Source organism: Ursus maritimus, unplaced genomic scaffold (genome assembly GCF_017311325.1).
Source record: "Ursus maritimus isolate PB19 unplaced genomic scaffold, ASM1731132v1 scaffold_4, whole genome shotgun sequence".
In the NCBI taxonomy this organism is placed as follows: Eukaryota; Metazoa; Chordata; class Mammalia; order Carnivora; family Ursidae; genus Ursus; species Ursus maritimus.
Window position 1 is genome coordinate 91,470,421 of NW_024426552.1, and position 12,982 is coordinate 91,483,402.

The 12,982-nt window shown below is 36.9% G+C and overlaps 1 protein-coding gene across 10 annotated transcripts in view; it reads left to right on the top strand.

Annotated features, from left to right (window-relative positions):
* PHC3 (polyhomeotic homolog 3) overlaps nt 1-12,982 on the top strand; it is a 70,076-nt gene that overhangs the window by 11,987 nt on the left and 45,107 nt on the right. For 6 of the 10 annotated variants that reach the window (XR_572025.2, XM_008705347.2, XM_008705348.2 and 3 more), the window contains 2 exons: nt 9,568-9,726; nt 11,773-11,871. The exons of 1 other annotated variant lie outside the window; for it this stretch is intronic. Coding sequence is in view for 8 of the 9 variants with exons in the window: in XM_008705347.2 (XP_008703569.1) it covers nt 9,568-9,726; nt 11,773-11,871 (258 nt within the window). In the remaining variant the exon portion in view is untranslated. The remainder of the gene's footprint in view (nt 1-9,567; nt 9,727-11,772; nt 11,872-12,982) is intronic. 3 more of the 10 variants (XM_040621619.1, XM_040621620.1, XM_040621621.1) reach the window with 2 other exon arrangements.

Genomic DNA, 12,982 nt, shown 5'->3' on the forward strand with positions numbered 1-12,982 from the left:
AATATGCATGGTTTATAATAGTGAAAAATCATAAACAATATAAATAAGTGCCCATTAATCGAAGATTAAATTATAGTTAATTCATACAGAGGAATACTATAGCTAATAAAAAATGCTGTATGAGTGTATACAGAGAGACTTAGATTTTCATTAGGTATTAAGTAAAAAAAGCAAAAATATATGATCTCATAAGTTATTTAGGTTCTATTTTCAGTTCTAAAATTTCCATTTGGTTCTTATTTATATCTTCTATTTGCTGAGAGATTTTGCTTTTTCATTCAAGTGGGCTCATGTTGCTTGTTCAAAGCATTTTTATGATGACTGCTTTAAAATCTGTTTGAATTATCGTATCTCTTTCATCTTGGTGTTGGCATCTACTTATTGATTGTCTTTTTTATTCAGCGTTGGTCTTTCTGGTTCTTGGTATGAGTGATTTTTGATTGAAACCTCAACATTTTGAGTGTTATGAGACTATGGATCGTATTTAAACTTTGTGTTTTGGCTGGCTTCTGAAAGGGAATGTGTTCCAACTCCTTAATACTCTCTGAGGGTAGAAGTCCAGGTTAACCATTTGGTCTCCATTGACACCTGAGAGGGTGCTTCTCCTAAGTGCTGAGGGGGGAGTGGTGAGAGGTCTGGCTCCTCACTAGACCTTCATGGATGCATCCCTGGCTGGAGGGGGTGGGGGGAGGGAATAAGAATGCCATGTTATGGCTCCCCACTTGGTCTCCACTGATACCTTAGGGATGGGGTGGGTTGGTAGGGGTAGTCTATTCCTGCATGGCTGGGATGAAAGTCCTGGCTCTCTACCTCACCTTCTTGGATGCTTATCCGTTGGAGGGATTAGGGGAATTGGGGTGCCTTGTTACAACCTGGTATAGGTGGAAGTCTTTACTGGTGTGGGTGGGGCCATAGTGTTTTCTGTGGTGTTTGGCTGGAGTAGAGCACTTGTCTAAAAGTTTTCTATGTTGCTAGGAAGTCTCTTTCTTGTTCCTTTGGCTAGAAAGAGCAGGCTTCTTTTGGGTCTTTATTTGTTTGTTTGCACCCATTTGTATTTCTGGGTTACAGACTTTTTCAGCTCTAAGTTTGGCTTAGATAAGACAAAAGGAAAACCCAGGGAGCTCACAACCACATGGTTCTGTATGTTCTGAGGTCCCTAGCCAGTCCGCTTTTCTCCATCTTGCGGGATCTTCTTACGCTTATTATATATGTTACATTCAGGGTTTTTAGTTGTATTTAGGGGAAAGAGTAGGGAAAAGTATGTCTGTTTCTGGAAACAGAATTCCTAAAATTTAACTTTTTAAAAAATTATCTAATTTTTCAAGAAGAAAATCTGTAATACACAACAAATTGTTAATCAGTGGTTATCTCTGAGGAAGTAGGTTGAAGAGCTTTATTTTGTTAAATTTTTATAAAGATTTTATTTATCTGAGAGAGAGTGAGAGAGCATGAGCGAGCATGGGAGGGGGGAGGGGGGAGGGGGGGACGCAGGCTCCCCGCTCAGCAGGGAGCCCAATGTGAGGCTCCCTCCCAGGTTGCAGGGATCATGACGTGAGCCAAAAGCAGATGCTCAACTGACTGGCGCCCCTATTTTGTTAATTTTTATATTGCCTAAATAAAACATGAATATACTCTTGTTGTCTAAGGGACAGACACTAAAAATGTGTAGAGTAAAAGGGACATCCCTTTTCAGTAGTCCCTTTTGCCGTGAAAAAGTTTTGTGTGAAGCTTTTCTATTTTATTACTGTTTCTATACCTAAATGTAAATAGATAGGCCTGTGGTTAATTTTATTTGTTTTAATATAAGTGAAGTTCTATCATTCTCTATACTTTTGCTTCATTGAGTATTTTCAGCTGGAAAGGATTATGTAGCTGAAAATTGCAGTCATAAGTCTCTAAATGACTCAAGGGCTGTTTGTATCCCATTCCCTTTCTCTTTCTTTGTTGTTTTTTGGTCCCGGAATCTACATTAATCCCAGATGTTTTGACTTTAATTCACTGCACTATTTAGTCAGAAAGGGAAAAAAAACGTTGTTTGTGATAGCTTTCTAGTTATGGTGCTAGACAAGATGAGCTTTTGAAGCCGGGTTAGTTTTATGGTTTTTTTCATTCATACATTCACTCGTTCATACAACAAATATTTATTGAGCATTTAATATGTGCCAAAACCCTTTAGGTACTGGGAGCACAGCAACACAACAGACAAACTCTCAGCTCTTAATGGTGCTAGGGATAGACAGATGGTAAACTGGTATATAATATGTCAGATGGTAAGTGCTGTAAAGAAAGCAAGAAAGGGGAATGGGATGAGGGAATTTGCTGCTTTAACTAGGGTGGTCAGGGAAGGCATTGCTAATAAAGATGGTATTTGAAGGAGAGAGTGAAGGAGGCAAAAATGCTTAAGGAACAGAAAGGAGGGTATTGTGACTGGAGTAGAATGAGAGAGTGGGAGTGTGGATAGAGATGACATTAGAGAGGTAATTGTAATCCAATCATGAGGAGATTATGAAACTCGAGTTGGGAAGCTATTGGAAAGCTGTTTCAGTAGGGAAGCCACGTGATCTCAGGTTTTAACTTAGTGACACTGTTAGGCTCTAGGGGCAAAGATGGAAGCAGGGAGAGCAGGTAAGTGATTCTTGTAGTAATCTAAGAGAGTTTGGTGGCTTGCACTGTGATGGTGACAGTAGATGTGGTGAAAAGCGGTTGGCCAGATTCTAGGTATTTTTTTTTTCACCAATATTTTATTACAGAAATTCGTATATGTTTTAAAAGCAGAGCTAATAGGGTATAATGATGGATTGAATCACAGGTGTGAGGAAAGGTGAGTAGTCAAGGATAACTGTAGTATTTTGGCTTGCACATCTGGAAGGATCTGACAAAGCAGATGTTGGAGAAGAAAATCAGGAGTTCAGTTTTGGGCCTTCTGACTTTGTGGTGGATGTAGAATAAACATTGGATATATGAGTTTGGAGTTCATGTGGAGGTCTGGTGATCAGTGATGTCTTGTGAATCTCATTGAAAATTGAAGTCACAAGAAAGAGTACATGATGACTTTATTACCAATTCTGGGTTATCATGAAACATTGGTAGAACAGAAGAGATGAGGGACATCGGTTCTAGTCCTCATTCTGTGACTGACTGGTGGTGTGACTTAGGGCCAGTCATTTAGACTCCTTAGTCATTTATATATACCCAGTTTTCTTCTGTGTACAATTCAGTTGTCTAATTACATGGTTTTTATTACTCTTCTCATCCAGATAACCCTGGGTCTAGATCAAGGAGGAGGTTCAGCGGAGGGTGTTTTACGCTGAATTGCATCTCCCCAGAGTTCATGTGTTGAAGCCCCTAAACCCCACGTGACTGTGTTAGAAATTTTGCTATTACAAGTAAACCTGCATTGGATATTCTGTTTTGTATACATATTTAGTTATTTGTTTTTAAAAAATTTCTTTTTTTTTTTTTTTTTAAGATTTTATTTATTTATTCGACAGAGATAGAGACAGCCAGTGAGAGAGGGAACACAAGCAGGGGGAGTGGGAGAGGAAGAAGCAGGCTCATAGCAGAAGAGCCTGATGTGGGGCTCGATCCCATAACGCCGGGATCACGCCCTGAGCCGAAGGCAGACGCCTAACCGCTGTGCCACCCAGGCGCCCCTAAAAAATTTCTTAAGAGTACACTTATTGTGTCAGTGAGATTGTTTTTTTAAGTCAAGAAACTTAAAAATGTTTACTTTTCTCTAAAAATGTCTAAATCAGATCAATAACATATCAAATGAACCCATTTAAGTTTCTTCTGAGAGATTACTTGCTTATAACCAGTCATTCTCAGTGGTCTATTGCTAATGTCCTCATCCTCTTACCTATTTTAGGGGGTACTTTAATCAAGGATTTTTAAAAATATAATTTCAGGTGATTGAGTTTAGAAATCTATTCCAAAACTTAATACTACCTTAAAGTAAAACTGTAGCCTGAAGTTTGTATGGTCATGAGCAGCTTTAGTTCATTCTTGTAAAATATTCCAATAGTACAGAAAAAGTGAGAAAGTGTTAAGTCCCCTTCAGCCTTCTTTCAGTCCTCTTCAGTCCTTCTGACTCCTCAGTTTGCTGGATATCCCTCCATATCTTTACCCATGTGTTATGGACATATATAGCATGAAGAAATGTATGTATATGTAACACACTTTTTTTTTTATACACTGGAAACACAGTATTCTGCATTTCGTTTTTTACACCCAGCAGTGTTGAGATCTTTATGTATTAGCACACAAAGCTCAGTCTCACTTAGTCAAGCTGTTGCATGGTGTTGCACGGTATGGATGCACTTTATTTTATGTGACCATCTCTGTTGCTGAACACTTTATTTCCAGCATTTTAATTGTCTCAGCATTGCGACTTTTTAAAGATGTCTAAATCTGAAAGCAAATGGGAAATTACGAGGTTTCTTGTTTGTTTTGCTGGTGTGTGTGTGTGTGTTTAAAGATTTTATTTATTTGTCAGAGAGAGGGAGGGAGAGGGAGAGCACAGCAGCGGGAGGAGTTGGCAGAGGGAGAAGCAGGCTCCCCACTGAGCAAGGAGCTCTGTATGGGACTTGATCCCATCCTGGGATCATGACCTGAGCCGAAGGCAGACCCTCAACTGACCGAGCCACCCCGGCGTCCCTGCTATTGTGTTTATAGCTTGTATTGCAAATAGTAGAAATAATGGTTTTCTGTAATAAATAGGATTCATATTTTGTTTCATATTATTATTAAAAGAATACAGTCTTTAAAGGAAATCCTTCATGGGTAGATATTACTATTTGAAATTTTAATATAGCATTTTACACTTCTAGATACTTGAATTACTCATATACAAATCCCCACTGAATTATGAAGCAAGTAAATGTATACACTGCTTTGAAGTGGTAAAAACAAACAGTGTACTAAAGTAAACATTAGGGAAAAAAAAGGAAAGTAGTATTTCCTGTCTGATTCTAAAGTTAATACCGACACAGAAAAGACATAAAAGGTAAAAGAAAGCACACATCATCCCAAATTTTACCCCTAGTAGGCATTATTCACCTTTACATTTTGGTGATTATTCTTCCAGAGTGGTGTGTGTATGCCTACATATCTATATCAAATTTAATCGTACACAGCTTTATGAGTGTGCATTATTGTTTTTCTCTCAACATATTTTTCACGTGTGGTATGTATGTATACATGAATACATTTTTATGTAATTATATAAACGGGATTTTACTGTGTATGTTATTCTGTAGTTTTTTTCATTCAGCAGTGGGTTATAAAGATATTTTCATGTCATTGAATAATACAGGTATACATTATCCTTTTAATGTCTGTGTACTATGTTTCTATAGATATACCTGATGGCTTCTGATCAAATGGCAGCAGTGGTTCTCAAATGGGCTTTGGTTCTAGGGAGTACTCTGGGCCAGAAATCCTATGTAACCTCGTTTTGGAGGGACACCAAGATGTGGTTGTGAGTTAAATGGCTTTTCTTTGTAGACAAGGTTTTCTCTGGTGACTCTTGGAATTAGTACTTCCAACTGGGGAGAGAGCTTCCAGTAGTAAGGGCTCAAGGAGTGCGTTCCTTTATGGAGTCTGGGGCTTGAGGTATGAAGTGACAGGATTGACCAAGGCTTTAAAGTGAAAAGGAACTAGGAATGGTGGGATGGAATTGACAGAGAATGTAACGCAAACAGTTAAGGCCTCGGATGCAGGTCAGCAGAGCACAGCAGAAAGTAGAGGAGAGCCTTATCAGTTGTGGAAAAGAAGGGAAGTTTTTTTTTAGTTAGGCCAGTTGTGGAGATGGACTTCTTGCAGAAATATAATTGCCCTTATTCACAGGTTGGGCGTTTGTTAGTAGACACTACCTGAAATGTTACTTGCTATATGGAACTTAAAAATAAACATGATATTGGCTTTTTGATCTCATAACTTAGAGAAAATGGAATGCAGGTGGTTAGGAAGTTACTATTTCGTTTTCTTACTTCCTTTTTTTCTTTTTTAAGAAAAAGAAAAGCATTCTGTTTGTACTTTGTGTTCTGCTTCCTTAAAGAGCACTCTCTCAGGCATTTTAGCTACCAACCAGTCATTTTTTTTTTTTTTAAAGATTTTATTTATTTATTTGACAGAGATAGAGACAGCCAGCGAGAGAGGGAACACAAGCAGGGGGAGTGGGAGAGGAAGAGCAGGCTCCCAGCAGAGGAGCCTGATGTGGGGCTCGATCCCATAACGCTGGGATCACGCCCTGAGCCGAAGGCAGGCGCTTAACCGCTGTGCCACCCAGGCGCCCCCCAACCAGTCATTTTTTAAAAAGACTTTTATTGTGTTTGTTTAAAGACTATGTGATCTGTCCTTACTAGAGTTCCTTCCTTCTTTCCCTCCTTCCCTCCCTTCTTCTCTTCCTTCCACTGACTGAAAAAAAGTGCCATTGCACTATTATTGCAGTGACCCAAATTCACAAGCTATCAGGGTGTAGGAACCACTCTGAATGCCAAAATACATGAGTCAGAAAACCTGGGTCCAGTTTTATCCTCCTAAGTGATTTAATCTTTGTAGCAAGGCTTTATACAAAATGTCCATTTGTAGAGGTGTAGGAAAATAGAAAGTTTTTGGGGGGCTTACTGATAATTTATTATTGTAGCACATCAAAAATAGGGTTGAACTAATATCACCACACTGTCTCTTCATTTTTACTCTGCTTTGTTAGAGACTACACCAAAATGGTTTTTTTTTTATAGACACACACTGTATGATGAGCTTATATATTACATTAAAACTATGAAGTATGCCTTAAAATAACATGGCATTCGTTAACTTAAACATTGAATGAAAGTACTTTTGTAGATATTGGGTATATGAAGATGAATAGTTCATGATCCCTACCCTTAACAGAAATTATTGTTTAGAAGGGTGAGGTAGAAGTATATGGATGATAACAAGAAAAAAGGAAGGGAAATATTTCGTTTGGGGGATGTAGGGATGCCTGAAAAAGCTTTTTAGAGCAGATGATTTTTGGGAGAGGGTTGTTCACTACATAGGTGCAGATGGGGTGGGACATGGGGCTAGGGGGATGCCAGACCAATCCAGAGCATTGTTACTAGGACCACAGAGGCCTGGAACGTTATGCTATTGCAAATAGCTTCATAGAGCTAATGTGGAGGGTGTATATGGAGGAGTGGGAAGAGATGATGCTAGAGGGCTAGTCAGGGGAGGTCGAATGTTATCCAGATTTTTAAATGGTTAATTAATTAAATCAGGGAAAGATTATCTGGCAAGTAGGAGGAAACAAGATTTCAGGCAGGGAGGTCAGTTTACAGCTGTTAAAGTAATCTAGCTGGAAGTGCCATAGGCCCAGACTCTCAAACTAAGTGAGTAAAACAAAAATGAAGAAAATCAAGGTGTATAAACAGTACGATGTGACTGATTTTGTATGTGTGGTAAAGGAGAAGGAAGAATCAGGATGACTTCCAGATAATCTGTTTTGTAGGATTTTAGGAGATGCCAGTGACTATTGGAGGAGAAGCTGGTTTAAGAAGGAATAATAATGAGTTTGGTGTTTGAACATATTGAATATGAGTTGATAAGAGATATCCAGGAAGATGTGTTCTGTAGGTATGTGGATCTGGAGCTCAGAATGAGTTTATAATTAAGGATTCAGAGTCATCAGGTTTGAGTATTTTGAAACTGTGGGAGTATGGATGTGATAATCTGGGAGTTCAAGAAGAAAAATGTGGGGTTGAACATTTTGGAGGTGGGCCTGAAAGAAGAGCTGGTAAAGAAGGTTGAGAGGGAATGGTCTTAAAAGATCTATTGAATTTGTCAGATGGAAGGTGTTGGTGATTGTTGCTAATGTGACTTTAGTGGTGGTGTGCTAGGAGTAAAAACCATACTGCAGAATAATTATATGTATTCATTGCCTTTATACACTGAATTATAGAATTAAGTACAATGTATTTTATTAAAATTAAAAATACTTCTACAGATAAGTTTAGAGAATTAGCTAACCAACTCTTGTGTACTCCCTATACAGTTGTTTTCAGTTTTAAAAAACTAAATTTTTAAATAATTATAGACTTACAGGAAGTTATGCAAAACCAGCACAGAGAGGTCCTCCAGTATAGCCTTCACTTCCTTCCTCCAGGCACTTGTACAGTTTAACAAATGTCCTGGACTGGTTTAAATGCTGATGTTTTGGGATGGGTTATGAAATTGCAGATAGTGTAAATTTGGATATTGTACCCCACCACATGGCACAAGCCTGGCGTTTTGATTCTCATAGGAGCCTTTCTCCTTCCACTGGGGGCAAGGCAGATGGCAAGCTTCCTTGCTGGTTCTTAGGGCATGAGTGGAGCTTTTCCTGCTCCGTTCTCACATACTGAGCACCCCTTTTGAAGATCTTGGTTCAAAATAGGGGTTTTACCTCCAGCTCTTGCCTGAAATAGGCTCAAAATCAGGTCTTCTGTCTCTAGACCAGTGTCCCCTCAGTCTGCCTTGGTGCTTGGTGTCAAGCTGGAGTTTCTTCCTTCCTGGAACCTGGGAATTTCCCTCCCCCCTCCCCTTTTATGAGTTCAGTTGTGTTCTAGTAATTCATGTTGATTTGTCATTTCAGTGAGAATATTTGGGCACATGGATGTATTAGTCCAGGCTACCTTGTTGCTTGAATCAAAAGTCTAATAAACTATTTATAACTTCTTACTGAATACTTTGTCCACAAAAAGTACTTGTGGTCAGGTTACATTACTCATTAAAATATTTATTTTTAAAATGGACAACACATAAAAATGAAGAAAAAAACCAAATAGAAGAATGAAACACACACACAAAAAAAAGAAGGAAAAAAGGATAATATATGCATGTGGTGTGGTGTGAAATTTGCCTCAGCCAGTTTGCCTTCATAGATAAGAACCATTTATGAGGTTCTCATGTAGCCTAGAGATAGTCTCTGAACTGGTTTTCTTTTTTCTGACAGCAGTTTTAACTTTAAAGTCGTGCTTATAATTTAATTTTGTAACCAGAATTCAGGATTTTTCCATCTATTTGACAAGTAGCAATTCTATTTTCTTCTTTGAGAGCTTTTGAGTGAGAACGTTATACTAATTATATGTTACATGTATGTTTATATATATGTGAATGGATTATCTGTGTTTTAATTTTTGTTCACTTGAGAAACCCCTCAAAATGTGACAGAATCTGACAAAATAGTATAAACTGTTGATTCAGACTTTTTAAGTTAGTATGTGGAATATTAAAATAGTGGAACATTAACCCTAATTTTTGGGAGGTAGTGGAAATGATATTTTAAGATAGTGGAATCTTACTGAGTGAAGCACCTTGAGGATATCCTTAAAAATTATCCTAATTATTAATCAGTACATACTTTTATTTGCATATGTGCAAATAATTGCCCAAAGAAGTGAGGGAGGCTCTGTCAAAGATGAAGCCCTCTCTTTTAGGTTCCTTAGCCATAGTTTATACCATTGATTGCCTAACTGCAGCGTGGTGAAATTCACTGGCATGGAAGCAAGAAATGGAAGCCTATGACCTATATGTTTTCTTCCTTAGATCAACCTCTCCACTTCTCCTACACCTGCACAGTTAATAAGCCGTTCCCAGGCTTCCAGTTCTACCAGCGGCAGTATTACCCAACAGACTATGTTACTAGGGAGTACCTCCCCTACCCTAACGGCAAGCCAAGCTCAAATGTATCTCCGAGCTCAAATGGTAAGATATGAGCTACCAAATTTTTTCAGTGTTTAAGGACTTGAGAGAGATCGAAATGTTTCTTGATTTGATGCAATAAGAGGCATTTTTAATATTTAAGAAATGTTTAACAAATTTTTTATGTATGTGTGCTTAGCTCTTATACATTTATGTCATGAAAAATTCTGCTTTTAATTGGTAGGCCTTCTTGGTGTATCAAATAGTAGCAACATTGGGAAGCTAACAGATTCTGTACCATGGAGTGACTATTTTTTTAATAACAAAATTTATGGATTTCAGGCCTTTTTCACATCTTAACGTCTCTGAAAGTTGAGATGCATTTATAATTGATGATATCTTACAGTTATAATTAATATTTTCAGTGAGATATATATATCAAGTCATTGTATATCTTTGACATCTTAAATTTGATGAAATAGTTAGCAGTGTTAAAAAGTTGGTGGTTAAGTATAAGTTAGAATTTATACCGTGGGATCTTCTTAAATCTGGATTTGAGTTCCTGGTAATTTACCAAATGATTTTTAGCTTTGGTTATTCCCATCTCAAAATTAGCAAGGTATTTGTGTTCTTATTTTCACTTTGATCTTTTGTTAATACAGGAATGTTAATTTGGCTGTTCTATATTTGAGTACCTACTGATTTCCTAATGTAACTGTTGAGCTTCTTTAAGGAGTTGGTTGGCATTTACTTTATTTGATGTCTTTACAGGTAGCTAGACACGAGCTTTGGTCTACTATATATTTACGTATATTCTTTTTTGTCCAATGAACTGAGAATATATATCTGGATCCCCAGTTCTCTACTAAAATTATAAAGAAAGTTTTCCATCATATTTCTAACAGGAAACAGTGACATGACCCACCTTTTATTTACAGATTATTCAGTGGACATTACCATATTTCTGGATTTTTTTCTCCAGGAGATCTTAATTAATAATATGCTTTAAAATTGGGCTAAATCATTTGAAATGACCACTTTTGACCTCTATAAAACTTGCAGTTTCGTTTGGTTCAAGCTAAGTAGAACAAACATCTTCTCTTTATTTTGAGTGCTTTCAACTGTTTGTTCTGGCAGTTACCTTCTTGTGAAAGTTATACTTTGTTCTTTAATTCACTTAAATTTAGTATTATAAAGAACTGAAATTTAAAAGATCTTTTAGTCAGTACTTCTAATTTCAACAGGAACGGTTCAAGGAACTGAATAACTCCTAATGCAATTTTGAAAGAGTATTTACACATTGTTGGAAATGACTGTCATAATTTACTAAATTGGATAATCTCTGAGTGGATTGTAGTGCCTTTTTAAAATAATGGCATTCTGTTTCAGTATTGAAAAATAACATTTGAAGAGATGGTGATAAGTAAATAAATCGAGTATGTCTTTTCTTCCTTCTTTATTTGATGTGAAGCTTTTTTGCAGGCAGTTTTGTTGTTGCATTTTGACATGTTGTGGCATTTACATTTGGAATGAATATTTCTTTATGAATAGTTTTAAAATCAAGAGCAACCTAGGTTTGTACTATGGATCCCATGTAGCTGAGTGAAATAGTGTAGTATGGGGTATAGTTATCTTTTGTGATAAAGAAGACCGAAAAGACTTTTGTGTTTCTTTTCAGGTTTCTCACTGAAATTTGTATTCAAGAGTAGTGACTATGGTTGTCTATTAAAAATAACTTCCATTTTAGGAATCCTGCCATAGTAGTTTTGAGCTGGGAAAAGTTTGAGTGTAATAATAGCTTATTTGGGGCAAAATTTGGTATGAGGATTTCACATTACCAAAATACATTTTCTTTTTTGAGCACTGATTTATTTTTCTACTCATCAGAATCATGAGCTGTTTCAAAATGTTTATGCTTTTTTTTTTTTTTTTTTTTTGAGTTCTCTATTAGAAACTTCTCTTTGTCACGTAAAACCTTTTGCTTAGGAGACAATCCTAAACTGCATTGTCTTTCTGTCACAAATTTCAGTCTCTCTTGCCTGCTATACATTGTGTGTGGGACACGTTCTTTTGTCTTAGGGTATTTTTTTGGTTTTTCTGTCTGTACAGCTGATTTTCACACCCGCTACCACTGTGGCTGCTGTACAGTCTGACATTCCTGTTGTCTCGTCGTCATCGTCATCTTCCTGTCAGTCTGCAGCTACTCAGGTGAGCTTGTCTGCTTCATAATGTGGTACTTGAGGTCTGGATCTTCAGGTTAAAGATAAACATACATTGTGTTTAAGTTACTGATAATTTCAGTGCTCTTTGTCCTACATTTCGGATTGGAATTTAATGAAATTCTGTGAGAACTTCAGGAAAGTTTTTTGGCTATCTAGAAATTACATTTCCATTGAGCACAGATATTTAGGTTATTTGACATTAGTGAAAGTTAATGAGTTTTTGCTATAACATTGTTTAGTTTTTTTATAAAGCAGGCTTATTTTTCTTACTTTGTGAGTTGTATTCTTTTGTATAGATTCCTTTGCAAGCAGTTGTGTAATAACTAAGTCAAGATAGATTTTAAATTTAAAAATGAATTGGGGAAATTTTTAACTTTGAAAATGGAATAGAGTATTATTTTGTTTGGTACTATGAAAGAAACCTTAATTTTCTCCTCACACCATTCACAAAAATGAGCTAGAAGTAGAATATAGATTTAAAGGTAAAAGCCTAAACTATAAAACCTCTAGAAGAAAACATAAGGATTATCTTTAGAACTCTAGGGTAGGCAAAGCTTTCTGATGAGATTGGGTGCGTTCAGGGTGGTATGGCCATAGACTAGGCAAAGCTTTCTTAGGACACAAAAAGCACTAACCATAAAAGAAAATAATAACAAATCAGAATTCATCAAAATTAAAATCTTCAAAAGACATTGTTACAAAAGTGAGGAGGCAAGCCACAGACTGAGGGGGAAAATATTCATAATACATGTATCTGACAAAAGACTTGTATCCAGAATATACAAAGTAATGCTTACAACTCAGTAAGATCATGAGCAGTTGACTTAAAAATGGGCCAAAGATTTAACATTTCACAAAGGAAGATACACAAAAGGCCAATAAGCTCATGAAAACATGTTCAACATCATTAATCCTTGCAGAAATTAAAATCAAAACCACAATGAGTATCACTGCACACTCACTAAAGTGGTTGAAATGAAGGAGACTCATAATAACCACATGTTGGTGAGAACTTGGAGCAACCATAATTTCATAATATTGCTGGTTGAGAATGTGAAATGGTACAACAGCTTTGGAAAACAGTTTGTCAGTTCTTT